The sequence below is a fragment of the Hemicordylus capensis genome, chromosome 10, assembly GCF_027244095.1.
Source record: "Hemicordylus capensis ecotype Gifberg chromosome 10, rHemCap1.1.pri, whole genome shotgun sequence".
Lineage (NCBI taxonomy): Eukaryota > Metazoa > Chordata > Lepidosauria > Squamata > Cordylidae > Hemicordylus > Hemicordylus capensis.
Window position 1 is genome coordinate 19,241,333 of NC_069666.1, and position 15,993 is coordinate 19,257,325.

At 46.9% G+C, this 15,993-nt stretch overlaps 1 protein-coding gene across 4 annotated transcripts in view; it reads left to right on the forward strand.

The window, feature by feature from the left end:
- Nucleotides 1-1,280: 1,280 nt before the first annotated feature.
- Nucleotides 1,281-15,993, forward strand: part of LOC128334989 (GRIP1-associated protein 1) — a 36,042-nt gene continuing 21,329 nt past the window's right edge. The window contains exons 1-7 of one of the 4 annotated variants that reach the window (XM_053272673.1): nt 1,281-1,374; nt 6,116-6,267; nt 7,249-7,561; nt 10,310-10,407; nt 11,865-11,967; nt 13,119-13,244; nt 15,729-15,833. In XM_053272673.1, coding sequence (XP_053128648.1) covers nt 1,300-1,374; nt 6,116-6,267; nt 7,249-7,561; nt 10,310-10,407; nt 11,865-11,967; nt 13,119-13,244; nt 15,729-15,833 — 972 coding nt within the window. In that variant the 5' untranslated portion in view covers nt 1,281-1,299. Of the gene's footprint in view, nt 1,375-6,115; nt 6,268-7,248; nt 7,562-8,546; nt 8,661-10,309; nt 10,408-11,864; nt 11,968-13,118; nt 13,245-15,728; nt 15,834-15,993 lie in introns of those variants that run through there. The other 3 variants (XM_053272674.1, XM_053272675.1, XM_053272676.1) reach the window with 3 other exon arrangements.

A 15,993-nucleotide genomic window follows, 5' to 3' on the forward strand; every position in this document is an offset into this window, starting at 1 on the left:
TTCCCCCCTCCCCCTGTGGGGCAGATTTGTGGGAGGATAATTTTGATCAGGGAAATGGCAGGAGAGATAAAGGGTTAAATCCTCTTTCCCCCAGCATGGTGGTCCTGAGCAAAACTCCTGGTCCACTGCTGCTGAAAGATCGAATCCAGGAATTCCCAACCTTGAGTTCCCAGATGTTGTTGGACTACAACTAGCATCATCCCCAGCCACAAGGGTCCCACCATACTTGGGGACCCAATTATTAGGCTTCTCTGAGGCCACCTGGGGGTAGGGGTTCCTGCGGAGTCCCCCCCCCGAGTCTGCTCTGTGTGGTGGCAGCCATTTTGGAGGCCACTGTGCATGCCCAATTGGCCACCCAGGCCGCACAGAGGCCAATTGGGCATGCATGACAGCCTTCAAAATGGCTGCCACCACACAGGGCAGGCCCAGAACGGAGACAATCTGGCCCTGGCGATTTTTACCATAACAGAGGCTGGTGGAGAGAAGGGGGGACTCTGGAGGCTCCCCACATGGCCTTGCGGTCCCAGAGAAACCCCCTGGAGGGGGTGAGTTAAAAAAAAAGTTTAATTTTTAAGAATATATATATCATGAACCCTGTTGAACTGAACTGGAGGGGTTCAAGAGGGTGCAGAACCAAACTGGCCCAATCCGGTTCGGACACGAACTGAACCGGGCCATTTGGTTTTGTACACACCTCTAGAGCACACACCGCTCCCAAATTGGGGTAAAACACAGTTTTTGACACTGCTAACTTTTTTGATCCCTGCTAACTTGGCGAAGAGGCACTTTTTGGCAAAGAGGCACCTTTTAACGTGGTGATTCTCTTTATTTAGCAGGGGGAGAGTAACTGGCCCTGTCCACCCCCAGCACAGGACCTCCAGTGACCGTTGCTGGTGTCTATCTCATGTTTCTTTTTAGATTGTGAGCCCTTTGGGGACAGGGATCCATCGTATTTATTTGTTATTTCTCTGTGTAAATCGCTCTGAGCCACTTTTGGAAGGATGTCATAGAAATCTAATTAATTAATTTAATTAATTCCCTCCTTGAGTTCATCTGAGGACTCAAGGTTGGGAACCCCAGAGTAGGCTACGCCATTCCATGGGGCCCAGAAAAGCTTGTGCAGAGGGCATTTCCAAGCTTTCCCTCCTCCTCCACCACCGACTGTGGCAGGCTGCCCCTCCCTCTCTGAGAGATGCCTGTGTTTCTCAATGGCCCATTGATCAAGAGGCAGGAAGCAGGCACTTCCAGGCTTGTTTCAGCCACGGTCTCCATAGCAGCCGCTGCCCTGGGCTTCTCGACATGGGAGAAGTTGGTGCATACAGTTTGGAAGCCTCTGCCTTTGGAATCCACAGTTGCGGTGCTGGTGATCAGGAGGTAAGTCTGGACCAAACCCAGAGTTCTAGTCACACTCTGGTAAACGCCGCCCTCCTCAGCATGTTGCTTTGAGTTCCCTCGCTCAAGACATCTGGAGCTGTTTGCAGCACACCTTGTCTTTGATCCAGATACGCAGCTGGGTGGTCCAGAGGGGCTGCTGGGTGGCCCTGTAAGGTTGTCCCCTGCCAACCGCGGCTTTCCCAGTTGTGGTTTTGAGTATCCGCGACTGGGAAATTGTGACCTGTCTTGCCAACTTGATTTGAGTATCTGTGGTTTGGCTAGATTTTTTGGGATTTTTTTGGGGGGGGGTTCCTCAATTTTGGTGGGTTCAGAGGTTCAATCTATTAATTCCTCTTGCTGACCCTGCCAACTCCTTGCAATTCAAAGTGATTGTGAGTGGTTTGGGGGGGTTCAAAAGTGCTTTTGAGCAATTTGAGGGGCTTCAAAATTTTCCAAAGGTTCAATTTGCTCACTCCTCTTGTTTATTCTCAGTGATCTTAAAGGATTCTGGATGATTTGGGCTTTTTTTTTTTTTTTTTTGGTATTTCCTCTTTGATTTTCTGGCCTTTCAGTTCCCTTAACCTCCTGTTTCCCATTCATTTCAATTACTTCAACTAAAAATTTGCCGAGGTTTTGCCAGAACAGAACCCCTGCAGCTAGCGAGGGGTGACTGTATTTGGGAAGAGAGTGGCATTCCATGCCCTCATCTGGGCTATCCATCACACGTCTCTCGGCTCCGAAGTTGGTGCCCTCCATGTGTGGGGTCTGGGGTGATTGCCCCCTTGCCACCATGCCCCCCACAAAGGCCTTGGCTATAGGGATGCTGGCAAAGGCTCTATGGCTTAATGAACTATCACTTGTCACTCTTTAGTCCCTGTATTTCCATGCCAGAAATTGCTGAAGGTATTTTAAAAGTCATATTTGGATTCTTGGTAAAATCTCAGGTGTGTGAGAAGTTTCATTTCACTTCTGACACCACGTACAAACGATTCTGTTGATTTCCTTAGAGTCATGGGATTTTGGAATCTTCACTATCAGCTTGGAGGAGCAGAATTTTTTCCATGAGATCTCCCATCAGGATCCCTCTTTTTGCTGTCCTTGGTGAAATTCCTAGGATTCTATCTGTTCCCTTTGCCCGGAATCTGGTTTTGTAAGGCGTCCGGTTCTACAATCAGTGTCAAGCCTTACACAACTTGCTCGTGATTCCTCAGCTCTGTAAATGTTACTCCAGAAGTGGAGTGGATTTACAGGGTTTCCTTCCCAGTTTAGTGGTGGCAACAAATATTTCCAGTATGGCTTCTCAGAAACAAAGGCCCCAAGTCTGCCCAACAAAGACTTGGGGAGTTCTAGGGAAAAACGTCCACTTTCTCAGCCTTTTTTTTCTGGAGAGCTAGAAATCAGCAAAACAAACAGAGTTGTCTCTGCAAAGGGTCATTTTCCATCAAAGATAAGAGAGCAAACTTTATGTTAAGTCTGGATACTTTCCTTGGAGTCCATGGTCATTCATGCTGTATTAAAGCCTCAAAAATATTTATACCACCCCTCCTCCAAGCTCAGAGTGGATTCCTGTTTTGTCTGCACGACAACCTAGTAAGGTAGGTTAGCCACTCCCTGGAAGTTTTTCACTCAGGGGGTTTAGCTCACATCTCCTCTCGAATGGAGGCTGTGCATTCACATATCGGCCAGATTTACCCCGAAGTCCCTATGAGCTATCGGGGAGCACTTCACACACAATTTGGATATTTCATTGAGTGTTAGAGTGTAACCTGATTTATATCAGGGTGTGAATAAAAAATTCAACCTTTTGGGTCTTTTTTTTGGGCAATTTCGAATTCTTGGCCAAGCCTGCTGCATGAAAAACACCTTGGCCAAATTTGGGGACATTTTTTCTCAAATTTCAGCCCCCAGCTGATGGGGGGAGGATGGGAGTTGTAGTCCAACAACAGCTTGGGACCCAACTTTGAAAAACCCCTTTGAGAAACCCTTTCAGTTCTGATGGCATCTTTTCTTCGCATTCATACTGTTTTTAAAGGCTGAGAAACACATATCTCACCCTTCCACCATGGAGCTCAGAGTAGTTCCTATTTTGCCCTCATACAAAAACCTTGTATGGTGGGTTAACCAAAGGCCATTGTGGCAGGGGGTGATGGGAGCTGTAGTCCAACAACATCTTTTGAGAACAGCTGCTCTTGGGCATTCTCCTATTGCTTGATGGGAGAGGTCCCTACCGGCCAGAATGGGAGTGAGATTCTGCTCCTTCTTGGTGGAGTTGGGGTTGGTGGGGGTCAGGATTGCCATTCCAGGGGGTCAATTCTACATCAAACAGGCCACGGGGTGGACATGCCTGCTAGATTGGTTGGTTGATTGATTGATTGAATCTATATGCTGCCTACTATAGATGGTATATATAATGTAGCCAAGGCAAGAGGACGCTGGTGAAATGTCTCTGATGTTTATTGTCTTCAAATGACAGGGTTCTGGCGTCACCCCACCTTGTTCAGCTAGAAGCTTTGCTTATTATTAGTGAGATTTATAGCTAAGCTATAAATCTCACTAATAGGAGAGGAGGGCTGGTCTTGAGGTAGCAAGCATGACTTGTCCCCTTAGCTATTCCCCTTAGGGGATGGAGCCGCTCTGGGGAGAGCAGGGTGTTCCAAGTTCCGTCCCAGCAGCATCCTCAAGATAGGGCTGAGAGAGATTCCTGCCTGCAACCTTGTAGAAGCTGCTGCCAGTCTGTGTAGACAGTCTTGAGCTAGATAGACCAATGGTCTGACTCAGTATATGGCAGCTTCCTATGTTCCTATGAAGCTCTCCTACCCACATTCATATTTATACACTGGACTAGTCAATGGGATGACATTATTTATCATCATTGTTACAAATATTCAAAAACCCTTTTCAACACACAAAAAATACACAGCAGCTTCCTTTACAAAAAAGAAAGAAGAGATGATTCCCTGTCCGCAAAGGCCTCACGATCTAAAAAGAAATACAAGGTCGACGGCAGCAATAACCACTGATGGGGGTGCTGTGCTGGGGTTGGGTAGGCAGAGGCGAATCTAGGGAAAATAGCACCTAGGACAATCACTGAAATTGCGCCCCCTGTCCAAACATCTGACACCCATCTTTCAGATAACTTTAGCATAATATCAGCTCAAAAATACAAGTCATTAATCTTTTAATATTTCAAAAACTATTTAGCAGTGGACATAGCCAGATCAAAAAATGCTGGAAAACTACACATTTCAGTATGCTGGGGCTCATGAAATACCCAAATACTATGTGGAGGTGTACTTGGAAAACTAAACAGAAGTGCCTGTCTAATTCTCTACTATGCATTGTAGCATCACTATTACATAAGTTTTAAAAATAAATGGGGAATTTGACTTTTCCCAGATACTCTGAAAATAATTAAAGGATATGCAGAGTAAACAGTGTCACTGCTTGGAATATATTCTAGTCTTTCAGAAAGACAGTTAAAATGAGAGAAAGAGAGCAAGAAACTCCCAGTGAGCCTTAATACTAAGGATTTCAAACTGATTCAAAGACAAACTCACAATTAATATTATTAAGACATCACATTTAACTCACTTATCACAAGAAGCAAAGTAAGAGCAAATGAATACAATCCTAGTTCATAAGCTTCAGCTCAGTATTCACAAGCCCTGATTCTCTGTACATAGTGCCAATCTGAATATGTGTACAGTGACTTATATTAAATTAAAAAGAAAATTTACCTGTAGCCCCTTTGGGGGACTTCCTAAAGGCTGTGGGGCAGTCTGCAAAGGTTCCCCCTCCCCCTGCTGGCCCCTAGGACCTTGCAGGGACCATTTGAGCATGTGCAGTGGCCATTTTTAATTTTTTTTAAATGACCGCTGAAAACAAAATGGCCACTGTGCATGCTCAAATGGCCTCTGTGAGGCCTGGCATGGCCTAGGGCCTCACAGACGCCATTTGAGCATGTATGGTGGCCATTTTGTTTTCAGTGGCCATTAAAAAAAAATAAATTAAAAAAATGTTGCCCCCTTTCAAGTGGCACCCGGGGCACGTGCCCTGCCTGCCCCACCCTAGATACGCCCCTGCGGGTAGGGCGAGTTGCTCTCCGCCTGCTAAACGTAAGAGAATCACCACTTTGAAAAGTGTTTCTTTGCCAACGGCAGGGGGAAACAACAAGGAAGCAGATTCGAGCTAGAACTTGTAAAGAAGCATTTCCTAATTGTATGGGCTGTTCAGCAAAGGCCTACCTCCTGCTGTGGTGGTCTCTCTCTCTCTCTCTCTCTCTCTCTCTCTCTCTCTCTCTCTCTCTCTCACACACACACACACACACACACACACACACACACACACACACTTCAACAAGAGGCTAGATAACCATCTGCCAGGAATGCCGTTGCACTTAACAGGAGGCTGGACTAGAAGACTGTCCCCTGCTAACCAAGTAAAGAAGCACTTTTTAAGGGGGGCAATTCTCTTGTATGTAGCAGAGAGAGCAACTGACCCTATCCATCCCCAGCACAGCATTCCTCCAGTGACTGATGCTGGTGGTGTCTACCTCATGTTTCTTTTTTAGATGTTGAGCCCTTTTGGGATGGGGAGCTGTTTTTTAAAAAAATATTTATATCTCTGTAAACTGTTCTGGGAACTTTAGATGAAAAGTGGTATTCCACTTGAGATTTGCTATATGTGCTCGTATTGTGCTGTGATTCACCTCTCTCCCCCACCTCCTGCCCCCTTTATTCAGACAGTTATCAATGGGACACCAGGATCCCAGGAGTTCAGTGGCCCAAGAAGCCCAGTGAGAGAATATAGCAGAGAATTCCTCAGCTCCAGGCATCCTCCAAGATCCGAGTCCTTGAGTCCACAGAGGAGCACTCACTCGAAAGACGGCGGCATGTAGGTTTGTCTTTCTAGGGGCATGGGGCAGGAGAGCTTAAACTTCAGCCCTCCTGCACGGGTGAAAGAGTGCACCTTGGATGTGATGCATGCAAAGAAGATTCTCTTCCTCTAAGCCGTGGCCCCATCCCCGACTGGCAGTGACTCTCCAAGGTTCCAGGCAGGAGTCTTTCCCAGCCCTACCTGGAGATGCTGCCAGGGAGGGAACCAGCATAGTATCATGGTTAGAGTGTTGGACTAGGACAGGGAAGACCCGAGTTCAGATCCCCATTCAGCCATGAAATTCACTGGGCCAGTCATGTTCCTTTCAGCCTAACCTACCTCTCAGGGTTGTTGTGAGGATAAGAAGAAGCATGAGCTCCTTGGAGGAAAAGCGGGATAGAAATGTAAAATAAATAAAATAAAATAAAATAAATAAAACCTGGGGCCTTCTGCTTGTAAAGCAGGTGCTCTGCCACTGAACTACCGTTCCCTCCCCCACTTGATGCTTGATCTGGTTTCAAGATCCAAGGCTGGGGCTGGTCCTGCATCCTCTGACTCAGAATCAGCCCTGTGAGCAGAGACTGTGGCAGCCTGGACCATGACATCACTGTGTATCACATCCCAGGTTCACTCCCTGGCAGCATCTCTAGGTAGGGCTGGGAAAGACCCCTGTCTGAAAACCTGGAGAGCTGCTGCCAGTCAGTGTTGGCAATGCTGAGCTGAATGGACCAATTGTCAGACTCAGTATGCAGCCGCTTTCTATGTCCAGAACCAGACTTATTTGGTTTTGGATCAAGAAAACCAAACTCCCATCACCCCCCAACCTTCAGCCATTGTGTCTATGGATGATGGGAGATGCAGTGCAAAAGCAACAAATTACCCAAGTCTGACCAGAATCTGAGGGACCCCTGGAGCTGGAGTCCCCCAGAGTAGCTCCCTCGGGGCTTGAGCTCTGTAGGAAGTACTCTATAAAAAGTATGACATACTTCTTATTATCAGCAACGTAACCAATGGGATGGAATACAACGGACAACATTCCAGCTCAAGAGTCCCAAGGAGGCATTCTTTAGCTCACCTCCAAAATGGTGATTCAGGAGCAGGTAGCCAGACACCAGCCAGAAGAGGGTGGAGTGGCTCAGAGCTGGACCTGCGGGCATCCTTACCTGGGACGGTGCAGTGGGAAGATGCACTGGGGACCCTTCTGAGAGACACGGGTACGACGACCGGAGGATGCTCTGCAGAAATCCAAAAGCGGAACCTGGAGTTGGAACTGGACATGATGGAGTTTGAGCTGCTCTCCCTGAAACAGAAGGTAACGTGGGGCCTCATGGGACTTGGCATGAGCAGAAGCACATTGGTCTGCTGCCAGTGAAGGGGGAGAACAGAACTTCACACAAACACACCCGATCCCATTGGGTGGCCCACGTGCTCTGCCCACATCTGCTCAGTCGTGGATCCGCCCCTAGTCTAAGGATCACTAATCTTGAGCCAGTGGTAGAAAACCACTGGGCAGCATGAGATGTCACACCAAATCACAATTAGGTCTTGGTCCTTCTGTGTGGCATCAGTGGCTGTAGAGGGCAGATTTTTAAAAATTCCCTACACTGAGCTACACTGACCGTATATGCCCTTATTGTTCTGGAGCCGTGGAATCAGGGTATAGGAATTCTTCCTGCCTTGCTTCCCCACAATCACTTCTACCCAACTTTTCCTCCTGCCTTGCTTCCCCACAATCACTTCTACCCAGCTTTTCCTCCTGCCTTGCTTCCCCACAATCACTTCTACCCAGCTTTTCCTCCTGCCTTGCTTCCCCACAATCACTTCTACCCAGCTTTCCCTCTTACCTTGCTTCCACACAACCAAAGATTGGGAGCACGCACAGCTCCCAAACCTGGGTTGAACACAGTTTTTTGATGGCATGAATGACCTAAATGTCTCTATAGGGCAAGGGTTTTCAAACTTGAGTCCCTAGATCTTGGACTATAGCTGAGGGTCATGGGAGTTGTGGCCCAACAACATCAGGGGAGCCAGGATTGAAGACCCTTGCTGCAAGGGATCTTAGCACTCAGGCAGGTTTATAAGGGAGCAGGTAATCCTTCCGACTCAGATAATCCAGTCTCAGATGGTTAAGGGCTTTATAGGTGTCATGACCAGCCACCCTTCCCCTAAAGAGTTAACCAGAAGTGAACCCTGTCCTGACTGATAGGCTGGTGAACTCTGGAGCTCAGCCAATCAGAATACCAGGTGGGTGGGACCTAGAGAGCCCTTGGGAGAAAGAGAAGAGTTCTTTGTTAGAAGGAACTGGCTGGAGGAGCAGAGGAGGACATGTGGCTGTGAGCTGCAGGAAAATGCCTCTGCAAGTCCTGGGAAGCCAGAAGGGCAGGAAACTTGAATCCTCTCCCAGAGTTTGAGTGAGTTCAAGGCAATGAAGCCTGGGCTTTTGGCTTCAGGAAGTTAGTCTAGGGCAGGCTTCCCCAACCTGTGGCACTCCAGATGTTGCTGAACTACAATTCCCATCATCCCAGCCACAATAAGTTGTAGCTGGAGGTGATGGGAATTGTAGTTCGGCAATATCTGGAGGGCCACAGGTTGGGGAAGCCTGGTCTAGGGGACTTTCTGAGTTTAGTCAGACTTTGCATCATATTTTCAGTTTATTTTGTGTGTTTTGCATATTCCTGATACTGGTCTGTAGTTGTTTACCTGTAACGTAACTAAACTAAGAAACACAAGCCTTCGCCCATCCAGCCAGGGCACTGCAAAAGACTCTGTAAGCTTTTAAAGGTACTCTTATATTTTCCTTCATACCTGTTCCTTGCAACTGGGTAACCATGGTTTTTAAACCATAGTGCTGCCCCAACATCATCTAGGGTGCTTTTTGAAGTATTCTTGTAACCTACTGGTTATTTTTATCTGCAACTAAAAGCTGAGAAAGCCTCAGATAGAAGCAGTCCATAGCATTTGAATAAAACTGTTTTAATTTTAGTTCTTTGCATTTTACAAGCCTCTCTGAGTGTGTTTTTAACTGGAGAAAGTGAGGGCAGCTGGAAGGGGGTCTCATTCTGGTGTTCACACACCTCAGACGTTCAGCAATCTACCAGTTTTGTCTCACCATGTGTAGGCTTGCACATGGAAAGTTTTTGTATACTTTTCCAATAGTAAAAGAAAGAGAGTTTCCCTGGGATTTCCATCCAAGCCCAGAGGGGGTCAAGCTCTATCGATAAATGGGAGGTGATGGCAGCCTTTTAAAAAATTGATTAAGTGCGATCAAGTCGGTGTCGACACTTAGTAACCACATAGATAGATTCTCTCCAGGATGATTGTCTTCAGCTTGGCCTTTAAGGTCTCTCACTGGTGCGTCCATTGTTGCTATGATCGAGTTCATCCACCTTGCTGCTGGTCGTCCTCTTCTTCTCTTTCCTTTATGGACTTCTCAAAGAGCTGGGTTTTCGCATAATGTATCCAAAGTATGATCGTTTGAGCCTGGTCATTGGTGCCTCAAGTGAAAATTCTGGATTGATTTGTTCTATGATCCATTGGTTTGTTTTCCAGGCTGTCCATGGTCTCTTCAAAAGTCTTGAGAACATAAGAACAGCCCTGCTGGATCAGGCCCAAGACCCATATGGTCCACCATCTTGTTTCACACAGTGGCCCACCAGAAAGTCTTCTGGCAGGCTTTAGAGCCTACCAAAGATTACAGGAATGTTTAAGGAGAAGCCTAGCTTGGAAAGCAAAGAGGGGATGATTCAGCATTTCTCTAAACCCTCATGTGGGCTTGCTCTGAGACAAAGGATTTAATCTGCTACAATAGGACTCTCAATTGTGCCCAGAAACACATGGGTAGCCACTGCAAATCTTTCAACACTGTTAAACAAGTTTTCCATTGGTTCTGGAGTGTTGAGTCAAATGCTGATTAAATACACACCAAGAGTAAATCCATGAAATAAATACACATACACATTGAGACCAGGTGCTCCATCTCAAGGATCTGCCACCTGCAATCCAGTTCGGTCAATTTACAGTTTGCCTCCAAAATCTTTCTGATTGCTTGCCTTTCGTGTAGCAGATGGAGAGCTCCTTTGCTCATCTAGAAAAGGAAAAGAAGTGGTTGGAAACGACTCGCTCTGAAGGCAGGAAACATAAAGGGGCCCTGGATGAGAAGTAAGTAAAGTCCTTTGGTTTGAGTTAGGAAAGAAAATAGGAAGCTGCCATATACTGAGTCTGACCCTTGGTTCATCTAGCTCAGTACTGTCTAGCCATGCTGGCAGCAGCTTCTCCAAGGTTGCAGGCAGGAGACTCTCTCAGTCCTAACTTGGAGAAGCCAGTGAGGGAGCTTGAAATCTTCTGCTCTGCCCTGAGCGGCTCCATCCCCTAAGGGGAATAGCTTACAGATAGTGCTCTCCCATTTAAATACAACCAGGGTGGACCCTGCTTAGCTAAGGGGACAATTCATGCTTGCGACCACAAGACCAGCTCTCCTCCCAAGAACAAACTGTTGTGGATTAAGATGTGTGAGCAGAGCACTGGAAGATATTCCCCTTAGGGGATGGAGCTCCTCTGGGAAGAGCAGAAGGTTCCAGGTTCCCACCCTGGCAGCATCTCCAAGATAGGGCTGAGAGAGATTCCTGCCTGCAACCTTGGAGAAGCCGCTGCCAGTCTGGGTAGACAATACTGCGCGAAATGGACCAAGGGTCTGACTCAGTATGTGGCAGCTTCCTATGTCCTTAGCTCAGGGGTCCTCCAACTTGGATCCCCCCATGTTATTATATTACACCTCCCATCATCCCCTGCCCCAATGGCCAAAGGCCACTGTGGCAGGGAATGATGGGAATTTTAGTCCAACAACATCTGGGTACCAGTGTTCCCTCTAACAGGGATTCCCAGATGTGTTTGACTACAACTCCCAGAATCCCCAGCTGCAATGGCTTCTGCTTGGGGATTCCGGGAATTGTAGTCAACCACATCTGGAAATCCCTGTTAGAGGGAACACTGCTGGGGATAGGGTTGCCATAGTCAAGCTTCCCAAATCTGGGCGGCCCAATTTGCATATTATGCAAATTGTGGCAACTAATTTGCATTTTATTTATTTGACAGATGTGTATACTTCCCCCTGTCCCCTTCTCTTCCCTCCTATGCTATTGGATCCAGAGTAAAATCTGGGCAATCTGGGCAGTGCATTTGAAAACTGAAATCTGTGTAAATCCTGGTGGGATTTAGCAGCCAGGTGGAGGAGCCAAAATCTGGGGGCTACCCTAAATTCCGGGGGATATGTTAAGGCTAGCTGGGGACCCAAACTGGAGAACTCCTGCCTCCACGTGGTCATTACCAAAGCTTTGGATCTGTCTGTCTAATTCCCCCTGCTAACTGAGCAAAGAGGCATCTTTCCAAAGTGGTGGTTCTCTTTATTGAGCAGGGGGAGAGCAACTGGCCCTGTTTACTCCCAGCACACCATCCCTCCAGCAGCGGTTCCTGGTGCCTCCTTTGTGTTTCCTTGTCGACTGTGAGCCCTTTGGGAACCTCTTCCGTAAACTACTTTGAGAACTTGCTCATGGAAAAATGGTATATACTGTAAACAAACGCATGCAATCCATGCTAATCTGGAGGTGCATGCCTTCTAGGATCTCTCATGTAGGAATGGAACTGGAAAAGGCCAGAAGTTATTTCAGGGAAAGGAACCATGGCACGCCATCACTGGGTCCTAGTCAGAATGCAGCGATGATGGTAAGAAAGGTCTTATACAAGAATTTCAGCGAGAGGCAACCCTTCAAGACAGGCCAGGGGGTTTGGCAATCAATTTCTAGAGCAGTCTTGGATATTGTAATGGCTTGATGATGGGGGGAAGTATTGAGAAGTTGGGGGGGGGGAGGTTGGGGGAAATCTCCCAGAATAACTTCAGTTAAGGTTGCCAACCCAAGCAGGCGGCATTTGGGAATGGAAAAGTGATGCACAAGGGCTGTGTGCCTGGTGTAATTCTGCAGGAATGCAGAAAAAGTTCAGAATGTGTGGGCACAGAACTGAACAGCCTAAAAATCCATATTTTCAATTTAAAGGGGTGGGGGATCAATTTGTTAGACAAGGCATGCTCAAATGTGTGTCACAGTCTGTCGAGATTTCAGAAGCTAGGGGATGGTTGAAATTGATTTCCAGTGCAAAACCAGAATCACACAAAGAGGAAATTATGCACAGTTGCTCAGTTTGCTTCATTGATATAGATCACAGAATTCAGCTTGATTGTTTGGGCACAGAATGTTTATTTTATTTTTATTTTTTAGCACATATTGGCTACAAGCCACCTAATGGCGCAGTGGGGAAATGACTTGCCTAGCAAGCCAGAGGTTGCTGGTTTGAATCCCCGCTGGTATGTTTCTCAGACTATGGGAAACATCTATATTGGGCAGCAGCAATATAGGCAGATGCTGAAAGGCATCATCTCACACTGTGTGGGAGGAGGCAATGGTAAATCCCTCCTGTATTCTACCAAAGGCAACCACAGGGCTCTGTGGTCGCCACGGGTCGACACCTACTTGATGGCACAACTTTCCTTTTTACTTTACCTATTGGCTTGTTCATCAGAATCAGTACACTACAACTACAATGTAATATCTATCGTGGGTGAAGCAAAAAGATTTTTTGCCATCATTGGCAGTTACCTGTACTAGTGCCAGTCTTATCTTTACATTGATATCCCACTCTTGTGCAGTGTACATGGCTATGTTTATCTTCACAACAGCCCTGTGAGGTAGGTTAGGTCGAGAGATACGTGATTGGCCCAGAGTCACCCAGTGAGTTTCATGGCAGAATATGGGGATTTGAACTCGGGTCTCTAACCACTACGTCACACTGCTTCCATTTACTGCTCTCTTGAATTCCAGAGAAAGAAGGATGCTGACCAAGAGCTGATTATTCTCCAGGCAAGCTTGGTTGCTCTCAAGACGTCCCTGAAGACAGTAGAGGAAGAACGAGACACGATGGCCAAGCAGCTAAATTCAGCCAAGGAGGTTTGTCCTCCTCATGGGCAGCTGCTTTGAGAAGTTTTTTTTGTTGAAAAGCAAAATACACACTTCTTTGCTCTGCTTTTAAGAATTCCCCAAAGCTGCTCACATCACAAGATGAATAAGAAACTGGTTCCCTTTCCCAAAGGGACTCGCAATCTAGAAAGAAGTGCAATGGAGTTGCCAGCAAGAGTCACTGGGTGGGATGCTATGCTGGGCTGAATAGAACCACTTGCTGGTCCCTCTCTGCTCAGCAAAATGAAGGCGCTACTGTAAAAGATGCCTCTTGGCTCATTTTAGCAGGGATTGGGCTCTCTTTGTTTTTGAGCAACATCCATATCTCCTTAGATTTGAAGCTGCTTTACATCTGATCGGACCATTGATCAGAGCCCAGTGGTTCCCAATCTGGGTTCCTCCAGATGTTGCTGGACTACAACTCCCATAATCCCCAGATGGAATAAATGGTAGCTGGGGTGATGGGGGTTGTAGTTCAGCAACATCTGGAGGAACCCTGGTTGGGAACCATTGGATCAGACCAAGGCTGCACAACTTTGACTCTCCAGCTGTTTTTAGGCAACGCCCACCCCCAGTCACTGTGGCCAATAGTCGGGGATTATGGGAGTTGTAGTCCAACACTGGCAGGAGGGCCAAGGTGGTCTGCCAGGGCTGGCAATTTTGTCAAGATTCTAGCTACTTTCTAACAATTTTGATTCAGAGTCTTTCCTGGGATCTTAACTTCCTTGAGGGGCAGGGGCGTATCTAGGGTAGGGCAGGCAGGGCAAGTGCCCCGGGCGCCAATTGAAGGGGGGCACCATTTTTAAAAATTAATTTTCTTTTAAAAAATGGCCGCTGGAAATAAAGTGGCCACCATGCAGGCTCAAATGGCCTCTGTGAGGCCCTAGGCCATGGTAAATCCAGCTAATATGTGGACTGGCACACCCCAATCTGGAATGGATTTGAAATAAAAGCCCAGTCTGTAAAGCCTTCTGGAGGCATCTCCAGGTCGGGCTGGGAAAGACCCTTGTCTGAAACCTTGGAGAGTTGCTGCCAGTCAGTGTAGGCAATACTGAGCTTGAGGGATCAAGGGTCTGACTCAGCAAAAGGCAGCTTCCTATACATGTTCTTCTACCAGCAGTTGAAATAATCGGGGCAAATTGTACTCTGAGCCCCCTATTTTTGTGGAGGTTCACTGTGTGGGGGCAGCAGGAGAGTTTAGGACCTTTTTCTCCAAGAGTGCTGAGGGCTATTAACCTAACGCAAGCTCCATTTCCCCCCAGTTCTGGAGTATTTTTATTTTCTTTATTCCCTAAGGACAGCAGAGGGCAGTCTGCCAGATTGCCGAGGCTGACCAGAGAGCAACAGAGTTACTGCAAGCCAATCATGCATTCCACAATGAAATGGGCAGACTCCAAGTGGCCTGTGATAGCATCAATCTGGTCTGTTCGACACGCAGGCGTTTCTTGACTTAAGCAACAGTTTGCCATTGCTTAGTTCCTGCTAACTAGACAATGACTTTGCTCACAGTTAAAAAGTTAGTTTGCAAAATAGGAACCACAGCATGCCACAGAAATGGCTCTATTAGACCAACTAATGTTTCAGATGCTAGAGGCAAACTTTTGAGTCAGACAGAATTATTCTTCCGTTCAAGGAAAGGAAATTAAACACAAGGGCCAGGATCTAAAGGACCAGACTAGTAGCTCTTTTCTTAAAAAGAGAAACACATTCCTAGAGATTGCCAATGGCCTCCTCTCCTCTCCTTGTGCTTCTTGCAAGCTTTGTGAGGAGTGGGAGGAGATGCACTCCTCACAAAGTTGGCAAGGGTCAGATTTGTCTGAGCGAGGTATGTGCAAACAGGTTTGAATTCGAACTGGTTTGGTTCAAACTTGAACCAAACAGGACATTGAATTGGTAATGCTGGTCTGAGTTTGAACCAAACAGAGCGTGATTCTATTCGAACCAGTTCGAAAGTTTGAACCTCCAAAACTGGTTTGGGGTCATAGGCACCCATGGGTGCCAACTACCACCCAAACCCAAAAGCAATTGGACACTCCTGCAATTTTTAATGATTTTTTGAAGAAGAAAAATTGCATTTTCCCCATAGGGAATAATGGGGATTTGAGGGTGCCCCAACTGCCCCCCTGAGATGTGCTTGGGCACCAAAGTGGGTTTGGGTGCAAGGCAGGTATGGCCATAACTCCCTCCAGGAGCCCCAGGCCAGTGGGGTTCGTGGTTTATTTTTTATAATTTTTAAAAGATTTTAGCCTGTTTCAATGCAATGAACAGTGTGTGACCTTAATTGCTGTGAACTCTGAGCCCGAATAAGTTGCCGCCTGAGGCCATGGTGTCACTGTGCCTCATGAAAGGGTCGTCTCTCTGGACTTACTGTTTAATTGTACGATACTGTTTGTATGTTTTTGCAAAGCACCTTTCAGTCAAATCAAATAAATGTACAAGACGTTTTAAGATAATTATACACTTCTTCGCCAACAGGAGAAGGACCGACTGTCCACCAAAGTAGTCAGTCTGGAGGAGAAAGTGAATGAGCTAACCCTGAAGTTGAAACCTGCTCTTTCTGATACGGAGCGACTCCTCCAGGTATTGTGGGAAAGGGAGGGGGTTGTTTCAGGAGAAGAGGATGGAAAACTGGGTATATACCAGTGTCCCCTGTAATAGGGACTCCCAGATGTTGTTGACCACAACTCCTTAATCACATCTGGGGATGATGGGAGTTGTAGTCAACAACATCTGGGAGTCC